General features: G+C 34.8%; 2 protein-coding genes across 5 annotated transcripts; both read left to right on the forward strand.

Annotated features, from left to right (window-relative positions):
* The first annotated feature begins 16907 nt into the window (after window positions 1–16907).
* On the forward strand, window positions 16908–25227 carry LOC123269345 (bromodomain-containing protein DDB_G0280777). 4 transcript variants are annotated; one of them, XM_044734959.1, is made up of 10 exons: window positions 16908–17746; window positions 18454–18523; window positions 18627–18894; window positions 19973–20159; window positions 21734–21975; window positions 22088–22365; window positions 22449–23423; window positions 23524–23625; window positions 24499–24808; window positions 25137–25227. In XM_044734959.1, exons 1-10 carry the CDS (start codon window positions 17689–17691, stop codon window positions 25152–25154), a joined length of 2508 nt encoding a protein of 835 aa, XP_044590894.1. In that variant the 5' UTR covers window positions 16908–17688; the 3' UTR covers window positions 25155–25227. The 4 variants fall into 4 exon arrangements, with proteins under 4 accessions (XP_044590894.1, XP_044590896.1, XP_044590893.1 ...); XM_044734958.1 differs by lacking the exon at window positions 25137–25227 and adding an exon at window positions 24888–25022 and having other exon boundaries at window positions 16910–17746; XM_044734960.1 differs by lacking the exon at window positions 25137–25227 and having other exon boundaries at window positions 16910–17746; window positions 23514–23625; window positions 24499–24622.
* On the forward strand, window positions 25155–26199 carry LOC123269050. The gene is made up of 3 exons (XM_044734549.1): window positions 25155–25301; window positions 25382–25603; window positions 25708–26199. Exons 1-3 carry the CDS (start codon window positions 25155–25157, stop codon window positions 26197–26199), a joined length of 861 nt encoding a protein of 286 aa, XP_044590484.1.
* Window positions 26200–26779: the final 580 nt, after the last annotated feature.

Here is a 26779-nt window from a genome sequence, read left to right on the forward strand (position 1 = left end):
TGAGAATTTCTCTAGTATAGTAAGCATCCCCTCCACTCGTTATATTATACATTATGTTATATATTATCTCACATCACATCTATTCAAATTCCCATAGATTACATTAGACATCGTTCATCATTTGAATTGTGTGTGCTTAAGAAGGGTTTACATTTTTTCTCTCTCTCGCCCTCTATTGGACAAACGAAAGTATCTCTATCATACTTGTACAACAAATGGAATCTTAAAACGCATTTTATGCATAAATAAATGAAAATTTTCCAAAAAAAGCGCTTCGCTCTTCGATAGATAATTTAATTATCTATCGAAGAGCGAAGCGTTTTTTTTCGAAATTTTATCATATACATGAGAAAAACACGTTTGAAAATCAACTATAAACCGCTCTTAAGGAAAATTCAGTAAAAAGTATGAATTATACCAGCCGAGTCAACCCGTGAAAAAATTATTTAAACTTATGATATATGATTTAAATCCTATATTCAATGTAGATCCATAGGCGCGCAGTAGCCCTATCGGATCCGGCCCTTACTTACCAAAGCATTGGACCGGGTTCGAGTCCGGCGTACACCAATGAATATTTTCAATATTTAAGTGTATTATTGTGCTCAGCCCAAAAAATAAAACGAGTTCTAATCTCAAAAGTTTACCCCCTACCGTAGTCGCTCATGACCTTAGTAGTTTATGCGACTTTAAACAAATTTAAAAAAAAAAAAAATGTAGATCCATAGATTTGATTTTATATTTTTGAGATTTAAAAAAGTCACGTTAAAAACCGAAAAATTATTATTATTATTTGAGCTTTTATGGAAATTTAAAAGATGAATTTTTTTTAAATTACAAGTTTATTAACCAAAAATTCGATTGATAGAAAATGAATTACTCGTAAAGTTAGTCTCTTTTCAAGCTTTTTATTTTTAATTAATGTACACACAGATGTTGACAGATTAATTTTCTCGACAAATATAATGGTACTTGTAAAATCGATCCGGTTTATCCGTGAACAAATATTTACTTTTTAAATTAATTCATTAAAATTCAATAAAGTATCATGAAGCATGACAACCTCCAGTATTTACAATAATAACCGAAGTTTTACACAGTACAAGGATTATAGAGTAATTAATGTGGGCGTGTGAATTTAAATTTAAATTGATCCATTCTCTCTTTGTTGAATAACTCTCGTTATTTTTTTTCATTAATTATAATTAACAATATAATTACGATAAATTTTATTTGAATAATGTTGGGAAATTATTCGTTATATTTTTAGACTGTAATTAAAAGTTGTAATTAAATAAAAACAAAAAAATTTACTTCAAAGTTAGTTTTTGAAGTGGATTATATGCTTGATAAAATAATCGCAAAGTTTATTCATAATATTTCTAGAGGAAAACAATTTAAATTAGTTAACCGAGTAATAATTATTTAATGTTTTTACCCTTAATTAAACAGCGGGAAAATAATATTTTTATAAACACATCAACATTTTCTAATTATATTGATTGCAATATACGGTACAAAGTTTCTAACCAGTACATAGTTTTTAACCTAGATTAAATTTTATAATTTTTCATGCACATTATTTTGAAATGCCGATAATTTGTTAACATCCAAGGTTATTTATTTAATAATTTATCAGCTGTCAAATATTATTTTTTATAAACTCAATAATTTTCCCCAGAAAATTTGTGTAATTCATTTACGTTCGATGAAACTTAGGCAGTAATGAAATATTTTATTAAACCTTCCCTCGCGGTTTTTGAAATACCGTAAATTTTCGGTATTAATGCGTTTACCATAAATTTACCGTTATAATTCTAAAATAATACGGTATTTCTGTGGTTATTTTGGCTAGTTTTTTTACTACAGTTATACAGCAGTAGAGCCTTCGGCGCGTGACTTAAATGATCCGGGTTCGAATCCCGGTCTGGACTAAAAAAAATGATAATAATAGTAATAATAGAGAAATTAATTTATCAACCTTTTAAAAATTATTCATGATAATTTATAATATTATAAAAAAAAATTTTAAGCTATTGAAAAATAGTAGTAAAGCAGCATATTTTTGGTATTTTGCCGGTAATAAAAATTAGGGATCTTCTTTTCCGGTTTTTTGCTGCAATAGTGCCGCAGATATACAGTAAAATATGCGGTACATTTACGGTTTAAATACTGTTAATATACCGTAATTTTTCTATTGTATTGCCGTAAATATTCTGAATTTATTTCGTAATTTTTTTGTAATAATTCGACAAAAAAACTGGCTAAAATAACTCAAGTATTACGGTAAAAATACAGCATTTATATCGTATAAATACCGAATCTTTACGGCATTTCCAAAACCGTGAGGGTTCATTGAAATTATCCAATTTCAACCCCAGAAAAAGAAGTCGATAACTACTACTCTAGCACCAGACTTTTTTTTTGGGATAATTTTGTTCAAAACAAATTCTTTGAAGCAAAACTCCATCTGTTTATCTTAACTAGATACTTTATTGATTTTTGAAAAAATTAAATCAGATCGATTAAATGAATATTCACTAAAAAACTGATGTTAAAAAAATTCATACATAAATGTGTTTTATGTCTTCAAACTGAAAACTCTTTGCTGGAATTTAGAGTAATAAGGCTTCAACTTTAGGTTTGATTTTCAAACTTATGTAAGCTATTATCTAATTTATACCCATATTAATGTATTAATTGATCGTTGTTAAAAGGTTTTAAATATTAAATATTTACTAAAAAATTGTTTGATAACTTAGTAAAAAACACAAAAATTTTTTAAAAAACCAGCCGAGAAATTTTTTGTTACGTGAATGTGGAACGCTTCACGTAATAATTACCGTAACTCCTATTCTTTCCCGCTTCACAGCATTATTTATATTTGTAAAAATGCTTACCGTAAAATGGACGGTGAGGCTTAATGTATATAGAATAAGCGAAAGCAAATTTAGTATAGACCGGATAGCTCAAATGGTAGAGTAACCGACATGTCTTCGGAAAGTTCTGGGTTCGAATCCTAGTCCGAGCTATCTAATAATTTTTTCTCGCATATTATATAAACTCACATCAAGATGATCTTCTCCACATTCCTTTTTCAATCCTTTCCTACCAATATCCTGTTACGTGAATGTGGAACGCTTCACGTAATAATTACCTAACTCCTATTCTTTCCCGCTTCACAGCATTATTTATATTTGTTAAATATAATTTCCATCTTCATGGAAAAATGAGCAGGAAATTTAAACGTCAAACCGACGTTTTAGTGCGTACTTAAAGAATTGAGTGTCGGTTGAATTTACCGAGCAGTGAACATGAAATAATATAATAACAAGAAAATATAACACAATCAAATATTTGCCCTTGAAAGAAAAATAACTTTTTACAGCGTCTAGAATTATTTTCACACTTAAAAGTGCAGAAAATAGAGCAAGGTAGGTCATATTATTAGAAAGTTTAATTCATAAAGTAAAGCACAACTTGATAATTTAAAATTAGTGCATGTTTCATGAGATTTTTAAACTATTTGTTCGAGTCATGACGAGTTATTCAAGTTTATGTATATAACAACAGTCACACATATAAAATGAGGCCATTTACTTTTGATAAATCAACATAATACGAATGAGTTATTTCTTTGACTAATTAATTTTAAACGTTCAAAATTTAATTTAATCTGCGATGTAGAAGTTAATTTCATTAATGATTCATTTATTTATTTATTCATTAATTCATCAGAAACAGTTTAGTTCCGTAAAAAAAAACAAGCCTAAGATAATTGGTTGATATAATCTAATCACAAAATTTACTACATACATTCAGAAATTCATCAAAGAAATTGTCGTCATTGCCAGCTTTTACAAGCTATAAATATATAAACTCCATGGGAGGCCATAGAGCGATAACAAGGTAGAAATGTCTTTTGTAAATATCTAATTGATATCGTGTGGGTATGTAAGGTACACTATCGACATGTTAAGATCCTGAATATTTCAGACCTTGATCTAAATCAGTTTTTGAGACAAACGAAAGTAAGTATCAAATAAAAAATATTTATTTTTGGATTGAATGGACTATATTTTTTTAATTTAATATATTATGCAGTACAATAGAAAACTTTCATAGACACCATGGACAATTTTTAGCTTAACAACTTCATGGTCAAAGAAATTAATTTAGCTTAATTTTAAATTTATCTTTTTACCGTGATATTTTTCAAGCAAAATTATGATTCTAAATTATTGGGGTAGGAATAAATACCCGATTAGATAGAATATTATTTTCTTAAATGTGTGGACGTATTCTTCCAAAACATAGATTATGTACTCTTAATTGTTACATACCCGTAAATACATAATAATAATCAAATCCATCAATTTTACATGTACCATATTCTTTCTAAAAGACCATAGTCTTTTACAATTAAATTTTAATAGCTGAACACAGTCAAAAATTTTTCGTCAAATTCAATACAAAAATTTGTGCTGAATTTTTTTACATAAACTTAGTGGTAATAAGAAGTTACATGGGTTTCGGAGCTTAAAAAAATCGAGTTTTTTATCTTATTAAATTCTACAACATGCATACAATATTGTCTTAATTTTCAAGACGATCGGAGTAAGGGTTTAGGAAATAGAGTCGGGAAGTTTGGCTATCAAGATCAGTTCACCTTTAAACGCTCAAAACTCTAAACTTTAAAAGCGTTTTTCTCGAAACGCTATTTTTAAAGTCGGTTGTCAAGATTTCTTGAAAACTACGCAACCGATCTTGATGAAATTTGGCATGAGTCTTCGAGGTATTATTGACACGAACTTGGACAAAGGATTTTTTTTTTTAAATCATAAATAGTTTTAAAAGATCAAAATGGGGTGCAAATTTGAACGAAATTTGAATTTTGTTTTTTAAAACTGCCAGAAATCCAAATTTTAATTTTTTTTCGTCCAACGTCCAGATTCTTGATTTAGGTATTAAATAAAAAACCTAATTTGATTTTCTTATTTCACATGATCTTGTCATGAGATATGCTGTCAACGTGAAAGCACTTTTTTCGGAGGGGTTTCCGGAAGAAACGCCACAATGGCTGGGTTTTAAATATAAAAAAAATTTAGAAAAACGGGTGACCCTAAAGGCCATCCCTACAACTTCCCGCTAATTCTATACTTAAGCGCTCAAAATTGCACTTATTACGTTTTTGAGCTCTCCGAGTTCAAAAGTCTGATAGAGATTTAGTAAAACACTATTTTTTGAATTTTCAAACCGCAATAACTTTTGAATAAATGAACCGATTTTCATGCGGTTGACGGCATTCGACGCAGTTTTTGAAGCCCCATAAAGAATTTTCAAGTTTTAATTGATCGAATCAGAAATTTCGAAGTAATTCCGAAAAAGCAGTTTTTTCGGTTTTCTTTCGACAACGATAACTCACAAACGAATTAACCGATTTCGACTGGGCTGACGGCAATCAACGTGGTTTTTTTATGTTAAGAGCTAATCAGTTTTTGAAATCGATTGGTAGAGCCGTTTAAAAGTTATTCCAAAAAAACCACATTTAAAAAAAAATTTTTTGCAGTTTGTTTGAGGTTTCTCAAAATCTACCGCTTTGAATCGGTCCAAATTGAATTCAAAATCTAAGTTTGGTCAAGCCCTTTCGAATCACGCCAACTATGATCAAATCGGTCGGGCCGTTCAAAAATTATGAGAGGTTTACATATGGCCACACACACACACACACACACACACACACACACTGGTGCGGGAAACCATTGACGCCGTCGAAAATTGGCTCGAGAAACATTATCTAAAACTTGCCAAGCAGAAAACCGAGATGGTCGTTTTTACACGTCAAAAATGGTTCCCAAAACCCTTCGTTATCGACATGGGCGGGACAACACTGACATCTACAAGGGCACTGCGTTATTTAGGAATAGTGATCGACGAAAAGCTGTCTTTTCGAGAACACCTCAAAAACGCTTGCACGAAAACTACCAAGACAGTATCAAACCTAGCCTCTCCATTGTTGACTTCACTGATTTCTTGGATCGACTAACTCAAGATGCGAAGCAATACCATCCAGTAGCGATAGCCGGGGACTTCAACTCCTGGGCAGTTGACTGGGGCAGCAAACATACCAACGCACGAGGGAAAGCACTACTAGAGGCCTTTACTACACTAGATGTAGTTTCGCTCAACAGTGGTGATACGCCGACCTACACCAAAGGTGACGCAAGCTCAATTGTAGACCTCACTTTTGTCAGTAATAGCCTTGCTAGAGGTGACTACAACTGGAAAGTGTTGGACATCTACACTTCCAGCGACCATCATGCGATAATCTGGGAAATATCAAACGACCAGAACCTCAAGAGACCAATCAAGCAGTCTAACATCGTTGGTTGGAAGGTGAAATCTTTTGACCCAGAAGCATTGCTAATAGCCCTCGATGGTCATCCGATCAACACTGGATGTGCAGAACAACATACTAAGGACCTGATGAGAAGAGTAACACATGCTTGTGATGCCAGTATGCCTCGTAGACGTGGCATAAATTCGAGACCTTCGGTGCATTGGTGGAACGACCACATCAGCGTCCTCCGTAAAGAGTGTCATAGAAAGAGAAGAATCTCCCAGCGCGGCTATCAACGGCTCAACTCAGTGGAGCTGATCGCAGAATACAAAAAGGCGCGTCGTGAACTGAATAAAGCCATCAAAGAGAGCAAAAGAAGGTGCTGGAAAGAGCTTATATACGAGGTGGATAAAGACGTGTGGGGTAGGCCTTATAAGGTGGTTATGACCCACCTGAAAAAACAACAAATGCCATCACCTACGTGTCCTCAACTTCTTCAGAAAATCGTCACTGCACTGTTCCCACAGTAACGCAACTTCGATTACCAGTTGGCGCCAGGCGAACTGGACGACATTTCACCTGTCACTAAAGAAGAACTACTGGAGGCCTGTAACCGTGTAGGGAATAATAAAGCGCCGGGATTGGACGGAATCCCTAATATAGCCTTGAAAACCATCATAAAGGCAGCTCCAATATTATTCCTCGACGCTTATAATGCATGCCTCAAGGAGGGGACTTTTCCTCGTAAGTGGAAACAGCAACGATTGGTACTGTTACCTAAAGGGAAGAAACCACCAGAAGAACCGTCATCTTACCGACCACTTTGCATGCTAGATATGGCGGGTAAGATATTTGAGCGCATAATTCACCCTGGACGCAATCAAACAGGTTGTTGATACGGCCAAGGAAGCAATCGCAGGAACCAGATGGAAAGGTGGAACGAAGAAGTATTGCCTGGTGGCGACACTAGACATCAGAAACGCCTTCAACTCCGCCAATTGGAAATGCATCATGCAGGCCCTCCAAGAGAAGAATGTACCAGAATACCTGCTTAAGATCGTAGCAAGCAACTTTGAAAACAGGGTCCTGAAGTATGACACGAAGAACGGTCCGAGGGAGTATGATATTACTGGAGGGGTACCACAAGGTTCAGTTCTAGGCCCGCTCCTGTGGAACATTATGTATGACGGTCTATTAAGACTAACTCTGCCAAGAAACGTCAAACTCGTAGCATATGCAGATGACGTAGCCTTAGTGATCGTTGCCAAACACCTTGACGAGATAAATCATATGTTCGATCTCACTTTTGAGCACGTTAACCGGTGGATGGACGCAGTGAACCTGCAACTGGCGCAACACAAGACTGAGGCAGTACTTATTACCAGCAGAAAAGTGGTAGAGACCATTAAGCTGAAAGTCGGCGAACAAGAAATCACATCACAACCTTATATCCGATATTTGGGAGTGATGCTTGATGCCCGACTCAACTTCAAGCAGCAAGTGGAACATGTCAGTGCCAAAGCGTCAGTAGTGAGGGCTAGTCTCGCACGACTGATGCCGAACGTCGGAGGCCCAAAACAGAGCAGGAGGCTATTATTGTCATCAGTAGTCATATCGGTGCTCACTTACGGAATATCCATTTGGGCCGACGCATTAAAGACGCAAGAATCATGGAGAAAGGCTGGACCAGTATATCAACTGAGTGCTCTACGAGTAGCTAGTGCCTTCCGCACTATATCAGAAGAAGCAGTGTGCGTCATTGCTGGAACCCTACCTCTTAGAGTTCTAGCAGAGGAAAGACGGGCCCTTTACCAACGAAAAAGGTCAACTGCACTGATCCCTGAAGAACTTAGAATTGAAGAACGGCAGAAGAGCATAGGCCGATGGCAACTACAATGGGATGCTGCAGAGAAGGGTAGGTGGACGCACCGTCTCATACCTCGGATCGACATTTGGCTTAACCGGAATCACGGTGAGGTCAATTACTATCTTACGCAGATGTTGTCGGGACATGGGTGTTTTCGAGAGTATCTACACCGCTTTAAGCACGATGACTCTTCGGAGTGCCCGTCCTGCCCAGGAGCTGCTGAAGACGCGGAGCACGTCTTCTTTGTATGTCCTCGTTTCGATCCACAGCGTGAAGAACTGGAGAGGATCCTGAACCAGAGAATGCAACCAGATTCACTAGTAGAAGCAATTTTGTCATCAGAAGCTGCCTGGAACGCTACCAACACGTTTGCAACAGAAGTCCTTAAAGACTTGCGTTCCACCGAAAGAAAAAGAGCAAATAGCAGAAGATAGAAGGAAGGTAGTTAACACCTTAGCCACCAGAAGGAAGAGCAGTAGCTAGATCCTCCCTTCACGAAGTAATGCCTGACGGCGGTTTCCATGAGGGATTAGAGGAAAGAAGGAAAAGGGGTTTAGGGTTTAGTGGGTAGGGGCGTTAGTGTCGAGTTTTAGTATGACGCTGCGTCGAGTCGCCACATATCCAGGCCAAACAGCTATGCCTAGAATCCGTAAAAAGGATTCCCCCCCCCAAAGGAAAAAAAAAAAAAAAAACATACATACATACATACATACAGACATAGTGACAACCTCGCGGGGATAGTCAGGGAAGCTTCCTGTGACCTTCAAACGCCGAGATCTGATGAAAACTCGATTTTTGCAAAACGGGGTGAAAACAATAACTTCCCAATTTTTGAAAATCTTCGATTTTCTTAGCGGGAAGTTAAAAACCGTAGAAAGAGACTAGTAACCAAGAGTAATCGTCGTGAGACGCAACACGGACTGAATTGAAGTAATGCTAACGCGGTTCCGATCCAGTCTTCCTTAAAACATCTATGGGGAAAGGGGAGAGGAGTTTTTTTTAGTGGGTAAAAATCCCACACTACCGACCATCATCTTTCAATGATAGCGGTGTCTTTGGAAGATTTTTTTCGCTCCTCTATAAAAAAAAAAAAAAAAAAAACACACACACACACAGACATACGGACATCATCGCGGAAATATTCGGAAAAGCTTCCTATATAGGACTTCAAAACGTCGAAATCCGTTGAAAGCTCGATTTTCGAAAAGGGGGGTGAAATCAATAACTTCCCAACTGTTGAAAATATGCCTTTTTTCTCGGAGTAAATTCTTGTAACTCATTCATTTAACACAATCTGTGTGTAACGAAGAAGTAACACAGCTCTGTGTTAAAAGTAATACAGATTTATGTTAATGTAACATTGAAAAAGCATTAGGTACTTAGGCACCGAATAATATTTTTGTGTGTTAAAAAAGGATAGATCGAACAACACAAACGTTTGTGTTAAATCAACCCACTAAAATATTAAATATTCAACACTAAAATTTTTACACTTTACAAAATGACGAAAATTTTTTTACTGTTCAGATAATTATACAATCATAATTTGTTTTTCATGAAGAAATTGTAAATTTATTAATTAAAATATAAGTGACACTTACGAATATTGATAAGTCAAGCAACAAGTCTTACGAATGGAAAAATTATTTAAAATATTGTCCAATTTTTCTTGATCAAAATAGAATGGTATAATTTTAGGTATTTTCTGTAATTACTTCGTCAAAGTTAGTTCTTTAAAAAATTGAATTTTTTATTGACAGTAGAAATTAACTCTACTTAAGTTTTTATTTATTGTGTTGTTTTTCTAAACATTACAACTAATTATTTGAAGAAATTTTTGTATTAAATTTTGAGTTTATAAAATCTATACCTTAAAAGTCTAAATTTTTTAAGAATAACACGCCCGCAACCTTTTGTGAGGTTAAAATTTCATTAAATCCACTTTTAGTTGGCGTCTACATGAAAGAAGAAATATTCTTATCCAATTTTAAATAATGGATATGAAATTTCGTAAAATCCGTTCTTAGCTGAATGAAATAAAATATATATGTATTTTATATATGTATTTATAAATTATTAACAAATAACGAGATTAAATACATTAGAATTAACTTTCTTTGTTGCTGTAAGATGGACAACGGAGTTCTCGGTCCACCTGACTTCCCTCTCCCCTGCGCTTTGTTAGCATCCCGGGGGAGGTGGAAGTGGTTTGCTGGGCTTGCTGGGTCCCGCATCGGGCGCCTCCCCAGGTAGCGGATAAGGGAATGCCCGGCATGTCAGATGCGTCAGGTACCGAGGAAATAGAATACTCGGGGTGGACCAAAACCTAGCAAAAGATGATATGAAAATGACAGATCAATTTCAAACATCGTCTACGGTGCAGAGGGGAGATGACTCAGTGCCGGTGAGGGAAGGCGTGCAAACGGGCCTAAATTCGTCGTTATCAAGCGACCGTTTGAACAGCGGAGTAGACCCTATGGCTATGCTGTCTAGCAATGCTAGCAAGGTTACAGGGAGTACGAAATCAGCCCAGATGGCAGAGAACGGACAGCTGAGCAACATTCCTCCAAAAAGTGGAGGACTTTTTGCTCCTGTCACTAATCAAACCTACCAAGGAAGAATCAACTCTGTACCGACCGTTACAGGCCAACAGTCACCAATGGAAAGGCTCGGCAGCAAGATCGAAGAGTTAGCCGACTTCATAAAAGACAAGAAGAATCTCTATCATGAGATCAGAAAATTGGTTACGTCTATTAGTACGGCATATAGGCTGGCCAACAAATCACCAACGACGTCGGCGTCAACGACTCAAACATCTCCGAGTCTGAGCAAAAAATCACAGCCACCTCTGGTCACTCCTAAGAAATTATCACAGCAAGGAGAGGGCAACAACAAGAAGAGGCCGCTGTCCGAGCCCAGTCCTTCCGCAGAAATTGACGAGCCAGCACAGAAAAAGACAGCCCGGGATGATACCTGGACCAAAGTGACTCGGCAAAACAAGAAAAAGAAAGAACAGGAGCCAGCGGCTCAATCTGCTACAGCCCAAAACCAGCCAAACAACGGTGGCTCCAAGAAACCGAGGACGAAGAAGACAAGAACTAAAGCTGTGCTTGTCCAACCAGCTGAAGGGTGAACATACGCCGATCTCCTCAAGGAAATCAAGGCCAAGGTAAGCCCTGTCGAGACGGGCGTAGACATAAAGTCTATTAAAAAGACGAAACACGGAGGCGTTCTACTTGAAATGGCTCGAAAGACCGAAGACAGCAAGGCTTTCACCGATGCAGTAAAGGCAGCCACTGCAAACATCGGCACAGTCAAAACGCTAACACCAACAACAATGATCGAGATCCTCGACTTGGAAAAAATCGGGCAGCCTTCTGCGAAGTAGACGAAGCCAGTGCGATTAAGGCCCTTAACAAGGCCCGTATAACGATCGGTTTGGTGAACTGTCGTATACGCCCAATTGCAAAAGTAACACGCTGTTTTAAATGTCTTGGTTTTGGACACCAAACACGTCAGTGTGCGGGACCAGACAGAAGCAAGTGCTGCTAAAATGTGGCGGAGAGAACCACAAGGCCGTAAGCTGCACGGAGAAGCCAAAATGCTTCCTTTGTGCTCCGGACAAAAATGCCCAGGATGGTCTATGCCATATTTCTGGCACTGGAGCTTGCAAGGCATTCCGCATAGCACTTGTAGAAGCCACGAGAGGGCAGAAATGACACGCATACTACAAGGCAACCTGAATAAGTGCGCCTTGGCGCAAAACCTGCTGCGCCAGCGTGTCTTTGAAGATAAAATCGACGTCTGCTTTATCTGCGAGCAATATCTAAACATCGAAGGTAAAACATGGTTCGCAGACGAAACTGGCATGGCAGCAATTTGGATTGTGAACACAAAGAACGTTACCGTCAACAACAGCGGAAGTGAAGCAGGTTTTGTCTGGATTTAAACCCCCACAACCTACTTCATGAGCGTCTATCTCTCACCTAATGAAGGGATTAGTGTGTTCCGACAGAAACTGGCAAATATAGAAAATGCGGTCACTAAATTCAACGGCGAAGTCATCGTAGCCGGAGACTTCAACGCTAAATCGGCTGAGTGGGGCGCTGCTTTCTCCGACACCAGAGGTAACGAGGTCGCTGACGTCGCGGCTAGAATCGACCTTATAGAGCTGAACACCGGGAGCACCACGACCTTTAGAAGACCAGGGTACCAAGAATCCATCCTCGACATCTCGTTGGTGACTCCAAGGACTGCCAACATGATCGAAGACTGGACTGTATCCGAAGAATACAGCGGCAGTGATCACCAGTTCGTGACTTCCAACGTTGGATTGGCATCTGCTTTGGTTTCACAACGCGACCTTTCTAAGCGGAAGTGGAATGCCAAGAGGCTTGATCCAAAGGCATTGCAAGCTGCACTTGCACGAAGCTGGTCTATCCTTCAGAACAATCCGACTCCGGATACCTGCAGCAAGGCGGAAAAGGTAGTGCTAAATACGATGAAGGAAATTGCTGCCGCATGTGACGCCTCTATGCCGCGGCTGAAAAATCAGAGTTTCCTAGGCCGGCGTTCTGGTGGTCAACAGACATAGCAGAACTCCGGAAAAAATGCCACAGACTACGTCGGCTAGCAACGAGAGCTGCGAAACGCTCCCCCAATCAAGATCTACATTTGAGCGAGTATAAGCAGGCCAAAAAGAACCTAAACCGGGCAATCAAAGCAAGCAAAGCAAAATTGTGGCAAGAGATCTGTAACGACCTTGATAAAGATATCTGGGGTAAAGCCTACCAAATTGTCACCAAACGACTTGGAAAGGCTCCACCAGAGGTGCTGAAATCTCCAGCCTTAATGGACAGCATTGTAGCGGAGCTTTTCCCCAAACACCCGCCGCGGGAGAAGAAACACTACACTAAAAACAGCGAAGTAACACCCTTTACAACTAAGGAACTACAAGACGCGGCCAAGTCACTCAAAACAGGAAAAGCACCCGGCCCTGATGGCATCCTAGCATCGGCGATCAAGACTGTAGCCCTGGAATACTCAGACATACTCCTGAACACCTACAACGCATGCTTGGCAACTGGCACGTTTCCCGCGGTCTGGAACTGGCAGAGATTGGTTCTGCTAGATAAAGGCAAAGGTGGCCCTGTAACACCCTCGTCGTTCAGACCACTTTGCATGCTGGACATTGCTGGGAAATTGCTCGAAAAGCTTATACAATGAAGACTACGAAACGACATCGATCGTGCTGGAGGCTTTGTCGCAAACCAACATGGCTTCCGGAAAGGACGTTGAACAGTCAGCGCGATCCAGACAGTCATAGGGACAGCGAGAGAAGTATGGACTGGTAGCTTCAAAACTCGTAAAGTATGCATTCTCCTCACGCTAGATGTTCAAAACGCATTTAACAGCGCGAATTGGGGAGATATCCTAGACGCTCTGGAACACAAATTTGACGCAAAGCTAGAGAATTTGGCACTAATCGACAACTACCTTGAAGAAAGAAAGCTAATAGCGGAAACTACAGAAGGACCACAAGAATACGCCATAACAGCTGGCGTGCCGCAAGGCTCAATAATGGGGCCCGATTTATGGAACGCTGACTATGACGAGCTTCTTAAGATTCTGTTACCAAAGCAAGTAGAGCTAACGGGCTTTGCAGACGACGTCGCGGCCACGATAATAGTAGACAGCGTAGAAGAGGCCGAACTACTAGTTCGGGAAACCATTGATGCCGTCAAGACTTGGCTCGATAAACACCACCTGAAACTCGCCAAGCACAAAACCCAGATGGTCGTTCTGACTCGTCAAAAATGGTTCCCAAAACCATTCGCTGTGGACATGGGAGGAACAACACTAACGTCAACAAGGGCCCTGCGCTATCTGGAGGTAATAATAGACGAGAAACTATCTTTTCGCGAACACCTCGATAATGCATGCCAGAAAGCCAGCAAGACAGTGTCTAGCCTAGCAAGAATTATGACCAACACCATGGGACCAAGAACAAAAAATAGAAGAGTTCTTCTAGAAGCAGTCCACTCGGTACTGCTTTATGGGGCTGAGATATGGGCAGACATATTAAAGCAGAAGACCTACCAGCGAAAGATAGCAGCAGTACAGCGGCGAGGCGCTCTCAGGGTTGCCTACGCCTACCGCACAGTTTCCGAAGCGGCTGTATTGGTCATTGCGGGAGTCACGCTCATCGACCTATTAGCGTTCGAAAGAGTTAAACTCTATGACGCTAAAGATAGTGACGAAAACATGAAGGACGCAAGAACGAGGATAAAGGCGGAAACGCAGCAAGAGTGGCAGGACCGATGGACATCGGGAGAGGCGGGCAGATGGACAGCGCGCCTGATCCCAAACATCAACGTCTGGCTTTCTCGAAAGCACGGGGACACGGACTTCTTCCTGACCCAGCTATTGACGGGACATGGGCAGTTCAATGCCTATCTTTTCAAGATGGGTTTGCACAGCACACCAACGTGCAAATACTACCCAGACAAAATTGACAACGCCGAGCACACGTTTTTCGAGTGTGATCGGTGAAAGGACGACAGAATCAGCACCGAAGAAACAATAGGCACAACGCTCTCCTCTGAGAGCTTGGTAACCTGCATGATCACAAAAGAAGAAAACTGGTCAGCTGTCGCAGCCTACGCGCAGCGTCTTTTAAACGAAAAAATCGCAGAAAGGGATTAGAAACCAGTAGTAACAAGAAGTAGGTATCGTGAGACACAACATGGACTGGATCGAAGTAATGCTAACGCGGTCCCGATCTAGTCTTCTCTGTAACATCTATGGGGAAAGGAGAGAGGAGGATGTTTAGTCGGTATTGTTGCAAAATAATATTGACTTCTGAGTCCGACATACCCAGGCACCAACACCTAGTCCTGGCATACGTAAATGTATTTTACCTCCTCTATAAAAGAACAAAAAACACACACACACACGCGCGTCATCGCGGAAATATTTGGGGAGGCTTCCTAGGACCTCAAAACGTCAACATCCGTTGAAAACTCGGTTTTTGAAAAACGGGGTGAAACCAATAACTTCCCGATCTTTGAAAATTTTCAATTTTCTTAGCGGGAAGTTAAAAAATATTTGTTGTCATTTTATGGATGGTATATGTTTAACCTGTAAAATTAGTCATTTTTTTTATCTTGCTGATCCTGATCAGGACTTCAAAATAAATCGATTAAATTATTGCATTGTCATCTGTCCTTGATATGCCTAGAAATTTTCAAATGAATTGAACGTCTTGAAGTTTATGAAAATTACGTTGGAAAATTCCGCTACATATACACTGAGAAAACAATTCATTTAAATGAAATGAGGCTTGTTAACTATAAATAAATCTCTTATTTAAATATCACCAGAAATATTTATTTGATTCAAATAAATTTATTTATTTGAGACAAAGTTGTAGTATATTTGAATGAAATCCAGATTTGTTGATAGTTAACAAATCTTTCTTTGGTGCTAACAATCGTATATTTCAACCAAATCAGATTTGTTAACTATAAATAAATGGTATGTTTGAATATACTCAAAGCAATGATTTTTAGTTTTAGGTTAGGAAAGTTGTAAAAGTGGACATATCGAACGTTTGGGGTAAAATAGGCATTTCTTTTGGAATTATTAATTATACTGAAATTAACAACGACAATAAAGTTAGCCGGCATCTAAAAATTTTTATTTTTTTTATTGAAAAAAAATTTTTTTTTTAATTTAAGTTGTAAAAAATTCGAAAAACTGTAAGTGCAATTAAAAAAAAATATTATTTAGTTCTAATTTAACACATTAAGCAAAATAAAAAAATAAAAAATGTCGACTAACTTTATTATTATAAATTAACAGACATCTGTAAATTTTTTCGACTTTTATAACAATAAAATTATTATGAAAAAATTTTAATTAAAAAATTTTACAAGTTAAAATTAATAAAAATTATAAGTGAAAATTTTTAGAAGCATTTTTTTATTGTAATTGATTTGTTATTAAAATTTTTAAAATTGACAGCTGACGACTAACTTCAGTATCATAGTAATCATAGTATTTTTATTAGTATTATAAGTAATAGTAGTATATTTTTTTACAAAAATAAACTAATATTGTTATAAAATATACAAATTTTATATTCAATATTTCAGTTTAAGAAATTTTTTTTTCGTTCCAATAACTGCATGAAAATAAAAAAAAATTTTAATGAAAAAAAAAAAAAATAGTAAGTCACAACCGGAAAAAATAAAATTTTTTCAAGATCAATAGGTAAATTAATATTATAATAAAATAAATATAAAAGAAATAGTGGTTGGTCACAAAAAAAAAGTCAAATGTAAACAATACTCTAGCTTTTACATTCAAAAATAGCGACACCAAGCGTAATTTACTTGAAGCGAGATTTGTTAATAGTTAACAAATCTTTATTTGAATGAAATAAATGAGTCGATTCAATTAAATAAACCGAAACGAAGTAGTATTTGATTCAAAGTAATATATATTTTAATAAAAGAAATTTGTTAACATTAAATAAATATTTTTGATTCATTTCAAATAAATCTGTGCATTTGAGTCAAACAAACCGTTTTCTCAGTGTAGTAATAAGGCATGTCTGTGATAATTGATAAATAATATAACTTTAGGAATAACGATTGACTTTTAATGATTTTATTGTTTTAAAATAAGTCTCACGTAAATAAAAATATAACAATGTCAAGCTAAGAGCGGATTGAAGTTTTAAAATCAACCCGCAGGGTCAACTATTTTCCAGACATTTTTTCTATACCACCCTGACATTAATCATTCTAAAGACCATGACTCTTATAAATGTGTATTACAAATAACACGCACTTACGTATGTCCAGTTGAAAGTATGACCGTGACAAACGCTAGCCAGAGGTCATTATCCCATACTCATAAACGCATCTTCACGATCGATATTATCGACCGGAACAATTAAATGTGGCTTTTGTTAACAATATAGGTGTACATATACACCGAGGTTGATTTAACGATTGTTTCTATGGTTACCGTTGGCTCAAGGGTTTCATTGGGGTCTGAAGCATTAAGGGATATAGATCGACGGAGTTGTCCGCCGTTAACACGCGGGTGAACACTCGTTCTCACACTTGCTACTTGCTACTTGATACTTGTTACTTTTTATATTTACTTTCAAACTAGACCGAGTACTCGACACTTGTTGTATTTCACCAGTCTTCCACTCTCACAATTTTATTTGACAACAATATAGGTATTTATCCACGCCGCAGGACAGTGAAATAATTAAAATTACTTATATCAAACAAAAGAAACAGAGTTTAAAAAAACAAATAAATAAATAACAAATTTTGTTTCACTCTCCTGCGTAATATAAGATATTTTATCTCGAGCCCCTCTGTTATCATATTAAAGTTATAAAAAAGAAAAATAAAATATACATTTATACGTAATATATAATATCCTGCGGGATATAAAAATGACGGGAAGAATATCTTTAGTCGAGCAAAAAAGACTGCAGTGGGCAAAAGAACGAGGTAAGTACAATATTTATTATATAAAAAAATGTTTTTCTTGTTTTTTCCAATTTCATTTTTTTTCCATGGTTTTTCCTATATATACATATATGTATACAGTATAAATCGGAATAATAAGACTGATTAATTTCTTCTTTATAGTTACTTTATGATTTTATCACCTACAATTCATAACAGCAACTTTGAATTGATCATATTTCAAAAAAATATCTATAATTGTTTTGAAGTAGGGTCCATCATATTTTTCGTAATAAAATATCGATAGATAAAAATTTTTTATTTTTAAATTGATTTACTTATAGAATACAATTTTCAATAAATTTTAAAGTTCTTATTGTTCACAAAAATTTTATATTCTACGAAAATCGTTAGTAAAATTTATCCACACAAGTCAAGCAATTTGTAGTTCTTTTTTTTTCTATCAAACATAAAAAATGAACAATTCTTTTCTTAATTTCAAAAATCTCAATTTTTTATTTCTAAAAAAAAATTTTTTCTCAAATAAAAATGCGATTTAAAAAAAAGTTTTTTTTTTAATAGTTCTTGTTTTTGATAAACAAAAAAAAATTGTGATTGTTAAAAAATACTTTTAACTATTGTTTTTATGAATTCAAATAATGTGAACCTACTTCCAAATAATTACCAAAAAAATAAAAATCAATCGAAATCATTAAAAACTATGTTATGTTTTTTTTTTTTTTTAACAGAAGAAATGGCTAGATTAAATGAGCACTGGAATGCCTCAAAGCCATCGAATCCAATTTACTCAGCAATTCGGTATACTAATCATTTATTTGCATTATCAATTTTTGATAAATTTTAAAAATTTCTTTCTTAAATATAATTTTGTTTTATTTAAAATTTTTTTTATTGTAATTAGCTCGAGAATGTCGACCCGCGACTACCAGAGTACTAGTAGCAGTAGAAAGCCTCTCCGTGCTTGTGAAGACTACGGTAGTGCTGCAAGTTTGAAAAGTATCGACACTGCATCAACGAGCTTAAGAAGTTTGAACTTTCCCAATAGTGGTAGTATGATAAATATTGTTGATTGCACAGAACTGCCAGATTCGATGCGAAGACGAAGTCCTAGCTTACCGCCAATATATTCCAAAGAACATCATCAACATCAACACGCATATAAATCACAGGTGAGTCGATATATCGATGCAATTAATATAAAAATAAATCTAAATTTTGACTTAAGGGTGTATTCTGATCTAGAAACCAAATTTTAAATGTTTTTTCAAGTGCAATAAAAAATAATAAATTATATTTTTGGCAAATATTTATTAGTATTTTAAGAATATACAAAAAAATATAAAAACGAAACAATTCAAAAAGTTACAAACTAGTAAAGGGGAAGGCCGTTTTAAAGAAAAAAAATTTTTTTAACGTTTTCGAATTTTTAAAAGATAATAAAAATAAAAAATTTTTTATAATTCCAGTAAGGACGATAAAAAAATGAATAGAAAAAACTCATACCAAATTTCATGTAAATCGGTTTAGTAGAACTTCGAGATATCATAGCAATCGTCTTGAAAAAGTAACTTCAAGAAAAATGTACTTCTTGATTTGCACATCACTGAAATATTTAAAATTTCGTCAGTTTTTGAAATTTTAAAAAATTTTCTGGAGGATATACTCTTGAATGTCTAAAATTTAAAAGTATTAAAAAAAATTTTCGATTTTTTTAAATTTCTAAACCAGAATACCCTCTGCATAAATCGAAGATAATAACTGTGATGTTTATAATACTCAAACGAAAATCCACGACACAATTTTAACATAAATCAATATATGTTAACATGGGGTAGTTCAACGACCCTCGATACCCTGGGAAAATCTATTTCTTATACCCCACAGCTTGGATATAGAATCATTACTAAGAAACAGAGTTTAGACCCCGTATCACGCACACCCTCGTACCATTTCGTTCCATCACGGAATTTCATCTGACCCAAATGAAATTTTCTACACTTTTCAGTATATTCTATATAATAGCAATAAAAGTTATTTTACGATACAATTTCGCGTTAACTATGCTGCAGAAATTTTTTAATTAAAACAGTTTGGTTTTTTTTTAGCTGCATTTAATTATTTCTTTTTTTTTTTCTTGTTATTTTTTTAGTGACTTTTATTTTTTGGAGTATCTAATACTTTTGACGAATATTAATATTCATTTTAGTCACGCAATATTGTACTATACAAGTAATTTTTCGTTTAAAGGAACTTCCTAATCTAGAAATAGAAGGTTCTCGGCTTATAAATCAACCACGAACACAAAAACATTCAAACAACGAAGTAGAACGTGACATTTTAATTCGTAATACGTACGAAGAACGTGAAGGCGAAACTTCTGGTTATGCCAGTGATTCCATTGAACCGACTGTTATTCAAACTGCCGAAGTGAAAAGTATGTTTTTATAATAATTTTATATTTTATTATTCAATAAATCTTATTTAAGCCCGAGTAAAAACAGAATTTAGCCGCATCACAGCCTTTTTAATCGCCGAAGCACCGCCGCACTATGACTGTGACTATTTTAATTTTTGTATGGTCGCCGAAGCACCGCCGCACCATAGCCGTGACTGTTTAAGTAAAAGTGGGTTCGCTGCATTACCGCCGAAACACCGCTGCACGGCATTTTAATCGCCGAAGCGCCGCCGAAGCACCGCCGCACTATGAATGTGACCATTTGAATTTTTTTATGAGTGCCGAAGCACCGCCGCACCACCGCCGTGACAGGTTAAAATTTATCAATTCGCCGAACCACCGCCGCACCACAGCTGTGACGAATTAAAAATTGTCAAGTTTTAATAAATTTTGTTTGACCGCCGAACGACCGCCGTTTGGTGGTATACATTGAAATAAAATATTTGTTGATCATTCAAATAACTAAACCAAATTCTCTCAGTTAACTACGACTTGCAGCGCAGTTGGTAATGTTCGAGACTTCCACGCAAACGACCCAGGTTCGATTCCCATCGCAGTTTAATCTTTAAAATTTTTTCAGGATATTTCGATAAGCTCGCCGCTTCTGTGCAACCCGAGGACGAAATTAAAAATCCACATCAACAAAACGACTAAAAAAAATTAATTATTTATTTAGTTTGATTCAAACAATTTTTTTTATTTGAATATTAAGCATTTGAATAAAAGGAGGTTGTACAATAAGTCTTACATTAAAATTTCTAGTCGGGTTATTTATTAATTAATTATTGCGTGATAAATTAATTATGAAGCCATTTTTTATAAAATTGTAGCTATGCTTTAGCATTGGTGCGGCGGTCGTTCAGCGGTGGTTCGGCGATGCGAGGGGGAGTAAATTTTTAGCGTGCGGTGGAATATTCCGCCAAACAGCGGTAGTTCAGCGGTGGTTCGGCGGTATGGTGCGACGGTGGTTCGGCGGTCGAACAAAATTTATTATTTTTTCGTAAAAAATAATAATTTCATTTTTACTACTCGGGAGGAAATTTTCGGCTCTATTGGAAAATTTCAAATTTTACTTGAAAAAATTATTTATAAATAGTATGATAAGGGTTGTTTTTTTAAGCTTCAGCTAATAAATTTGAATCAATTAGGTAAAAAACTAAAGAGTAAAAGTAGTTAAGTATACAGAGAAAAAAAAAGTTATAACTTTTCAGAAAAGGAAAAATTTTTCTTCTTCACTCTTTTTTTAAGTAAAAAAAAAAAAAATTTTTTTTCTTTTAATCCAAAAAAACTTGTTCAGTTCGAAAAAATTTTCTTGTCCCAAGAAAATTTAGTCCTTGAGCTAATTGATTTGTGATTTTAGTTTCAACTTAAACTAAGTTGAATTTTTTCTCAATTTTTTTTCTGCATATGTTATCTACTGAAATTTTGTAAGGTTAAAAAAATAAAATTTTTAATTTCCAAAATAAAAAAATAATGACACCATTTTTTTGACTACCGAAATTTGAAAAAAAAAGTGAATACTGCTAAATAAAATTGAAAATAATTAATTTCAGGATTACTTCCATTAGAAAAATCACAAGGGGATATTGAAATGTCTGAAAGACTTTGGCAAAATTCTTATTATGATTTACCAGATCCTTCACTGCCACCATCGCGAAAATTCGCCAGCTCTCGTTTAGGTGAGCTGAATAGACCCCGATGGGGAAGTATTTGGAATCAAGATAATACACGAAATGACTTGCCGCCGCCCTCATGGTTAGAGCGAGGGCTATCTCGTCTAGATCACTCTAGCCAGGTACGTTCTTTGTCATTATTAAGATAATTAAATCATCTTTAATCTTTTTTACATTAAAATCTCAGTCTTGAACAAAAAAAATAATAATAAATCATAATTTTATAATTTACAGGTCTTAGTAATTAATCATGACAACGTTAGTAGTCCTGATAGCTCAACTGGTTCTACAGACTCAAAGACTTATTTACGAGGTCACAATATTCCAGTAGATGCACAAATACTCCAAGAACGTGAAGCACGACGACAAAAAGCCCTTGAGCTTCAGAGTGCAATAAAGCAGCAGTTGGAAGAAAAAGATAGACGTAGGAAAGAAGAGAAAGAGAGAAAGCTCAGAGAAGAGTTAGAGGAAGAAGAAAGAATCAAAAGGGAAAGAGATAAGGAAAAATTAAGGTAATGATGATAATTAAAATTAAGATGGGTATTACTTATGTCTGTGTGTTATGCAAGCATTTTTTATTTTTTTCTTCACTTAGATATGAAGAAGAACAGCGAAAGCTCAAAGAAAAAGAAGATGCTAAGTTGAAAAAAGAACAGGCCATGAAGAAGATCCTCGAAACGGCAGAACGACTGGCTAAAGAGGAAAAGCGACAGCGTCGTCAACGAGACGATTTTAAAATCGTTGATAAAGTTAAAAACCCTGATGTAATTACTGATTGGAGAACTGATGTAAGCAACAAATCTTTCTCCGTCAATGAATTTTCTGAGGATAATCATAATCTATACGGACAGACTAAGACTGATATCAATATTTCTTCTGAATTTGATGATTTGCAAATAATTAATGTTAATAATAATAGCGATGATTACAGCAATGTTAATGATATAAATCATGATAATAACAGTAATAATATTTATAATAATAATTATAATGATGAATGTTATCCAACTGATACTATGGAATCTTGTAATAAAAAACAAGAGGATGAATTTGTTAATGAAGAAGTATGTGAAAATGTGATGAGATTAAATAAAGATGTAGCGATTGTTTTAACGGGAAGACTTGAAGATACTGACTTTCTAAGTAGAAACAATGTTAAATTATTAAACTTAATTGTTAATTCAAGCACACAATGTGATAATAATTCAATGGCTGTAAATAATAATAATAATAATAATAATAATAATAATAATAATAGCAATAATAATTTCAATAATTTATTGAAAAGCTTAACTAATTTTTCATCGGGAAAAAATACATGTGTAGCATCTTGTTCGCCAAGAATTATTGAAAATCGTTTGTTAACTCCAAGTAAATATAGAGTGACATATGGAAGAGATTTTGGTACACAAACAGACGCTGAAAATGATAGCAGTGATTTAGGAAGTAAAGATGCTTGCAGAGGATCTAAAGAAAGTGTTATAAGACGGGATACTGATAAAAATATGTCGCGATCTAAGTCACAACCGCGGCAAAGTATTGAGTCACGACCACGCTGGAATGCCAATAGGTAAGAATTTTGATTAATAATATTTTATAAGCTTTTTGAATTAAAATTAGTAGCTAGGAATGGAAATTATGAGTTTCAAAGTGATTAAAGCTTTGTCCAGGCCTGGGACGCGATACAGAACGCAGAGCGAGAAGGATCCCCATTATCAGAGACGTATGAGATTGAGGAGACGACGAGTGGATTCGAGTGATGAGAGATCAAGGTTTTTATTTTGATTTTTTAATTTAGAAAAACTAACAACAGATTTTTGTTGCACTTTATGCTTATGAATATTGATCTTTGGTTAGATTTATATTTATAAATGTTACGAACATGTTCAAGTTTTCATATTTTTAAAACTTTTTCCATTTTTGTTATTTCAAAATTCAGAACTTCAAGTAACATTTAAACCAAATTTTATTATTACAAAAAAGAATTTTGGTAATTATTTAAAATTACGACTTCATTCAATTTTAGTTACAGGTAATTAGAAAATCAACATAATGAAAGTTCTTCGAGCAATCAATTATTTTCATTAATAGTTATCAAAAATAGAATAATTTAAAGAAAATTTTTGAAAATAAAATTTTTTTTTTAATCTCAAAATTTTACTTTTTAATTATTTTGATCATGAAAATTTTAAGTAGAAATACATATATTTTATAAGTTTAATCTTTTAAATTGCAATTTGTAAAAAATAATATATTTATTGTTGCCGAACAATTTTTCTCTAATTTTGACTTATTTTGAATAATAAAATGATTAATCTAAATTAATCATGAACAATATAAATCAATATTTAATCATATTAATCGCGATACAATTTGTACCAATGTGACTTAGTATATCTATTTTGATATGAGTAATAATTTATCTTCGTAATGAACGTGATCGATTTACCGTACTTGCATAGTGAATACTAAATACCACGTATTATCGTATCCAATGACCATTTACTCCATTACTAGTTAATCAATTACTGGTTTTTTGTAGTGCGCCAAAAATTACAGTAATATTTTAATCAAATTTCTAAACGGGATATCTCATAATTTATTCTCATTGATGATAATAGTTACTTACAGAATATTTATTGTAGGTCACCGTCATCTGACCGCAGGAAAATGAGCACCATCAAGTCGAAAATTCGTAATGCAATCCAACGAAAATCCAAAGCGGATAATTATGATGCAGACTTGTCAGTGGATAGTTTGAATTCAGCTGTACCATTACGCATTAATGAACACGGACGTATTATTGTACAAATGAACAAGTCTAATAATAATTCACGTGTCAAAGATGATTTCAAAACCGATGATGAAGATAAAAGAATAGATTCAAATACTAAAAATAAATTAAACTTGTGGTGTGAACATGAAATTCTTTCAGAGTTGGCTTCTTTAAAAAATGTAAGTAGTATGCACAATATATTATTGAACAATATTGAAATCAATCCTATGAGTATTAAGGTTTTGAAAATACTTGTAGGGTTTATTGGCGAAACAACGCGAATGGGAATCAGAAAGATGTCTACTGTCACCGAACACTGAGTTTTATTAGTTGTATCAATAAAAATTACTTGCGTATTATTTAATGAATAATTTATTTTTATTTAAATTGTATTAATAAGCTTTTAGAAGAAAAAAAAACTAATGTTATTAAAAAAAAATAAAAGGGGGTTCGAGATAATGATTGAAAGGTTGTGAAAAAAAATGAGACGCGTTTCTCACATTACAGAATACTTTGATATCTTAAATGGCTTTTCAACTGGATGATCTTCTTCGAGACGACAAAAGAGATGGAAATTTAATTCCGGACTTCAGCAAAGCAACGTGTAATTCACAAGAAGAGTTTCGGCGTCTTCGCGAGCGTTGTCCTGAGTACAAAATCAAACCCGAAAAGGTAAACAAAAACTTTTAAGGACTTAATTTAAGTTTATAAATTACTTGCTGAAGAATTAATGGAAGCGAAATGAAACTTAGGTAAAGCGCGAAGATATCAAAGTACGAGACAAAGATTTTTCATGGAGAACAACCAAAAAGGAATTAAAGTCTATGGAACGAGAATGGGGGTATGGTGATCCAATTCCTCCAGATATGAGAAGTCTTAATCTTCATGAACTTCAACAAGTAGCTATCGACTGGAGAATGTTGACACCATTGAGGCCAAAGTTGAGACAAGATGAAGAAATGTTTTCACGATTGGTGATCAAATATTTATACTTACAAACGATAATAGATTTTAATGATTTAAGTTGAAAATTTTTCGCGTAATTTTTTTTTATTTTGTTTGTGTTTATTTTTTTAAGGTGGAAATGGGTAAAATGGAAATTAAAACGCTGTCAAAAGAACGACGTAGGATGTCAATAAGTCCTATAAGACGCACAAAAACCCGTGTTGGTATAATCGAAAGTAGTGTAAAAATTTGTGGTGAATGCGGAGAAGAATTTTGTTTTGGCGAATCTTGCGGAGATATTTTATATGATTCATTTATACGAGTTACTGTTACAACAGTACAAACTAAAGCTAAAGTATCCGAAGATACTGCAGCTATTATTGCAAATATGAGCAATGGTAAAGGTAAAAATAAAAAAAAAAAAAAAAGTGCTAGAGGTAAACTCGCTGTCCAAGTTAAGAGAACTACTAAATTAGCTGGAAGAAGAAAAATAAAAAAAAATAAAACGAGTGAAACGAAAGCAGGTACTAATTTGAAAAGCGAAGATAAAAATGATGTTAAAATTAAGAAATTTAAAAGAAAGTGTAGTAAATTTAACAAAAAAGGTACATTGTCACCAAAATAAAATATTACATTATGTACATAATGAATAATATATATTATACAAAACTGTAAATGTAAATATGAATATAAATAAATTATTGACTAAAATAGAATAATTTTTCGGTTTATTTTATAAACTTTTTTTTTTATTTTCAATAAATTTTTACAAGAAGAAATCATACAATTATAATCAGCCATTAAACTAACTCATTTTACCAAGTCTTAATTATTAAAGAAAGAATATTGTCATATTTTATAATTTTTCATTCATCACTATTGGTCATTTATGTACAAATTGCCTAGTTGAACTATATACGCATGATAATTAATGAGTGGGCAGGGCACACACAAAAATTGCCGCAATTAAATGCTGGAAAAATATAATAGTCTTTATTCCTTTTGCTCACTCTCTAATTATTCATTTTTATTTTATTTCCTTGATAACGTTTTAGATTTCGTTAGTTTGAAAAAAAACCCCCGTAGGATTCAAATATAATGTTTGTCTTCTTTGTTTCATCGGCATTTCGAATCTACATTAATCACACGTACTCAATCAACATTCATTAATATCGTAGTCCACGAATATATATGTATATTTATAT

The sequence above is a fragment of the Cotesia glomerata genome, linkage group LG7, assembly GCF_020080835.1.
Source record: "Cotesia glomerata isolate CgM1 linkage group LG7, MPM_Cglom_v2.3, whole genome shotgun sequence".
NCBI lineage: Eukaryota > Metazoa > Arthropoda > Insecta > Hymenoptera > Braconidae > Cotesia > Cotesia glomerata.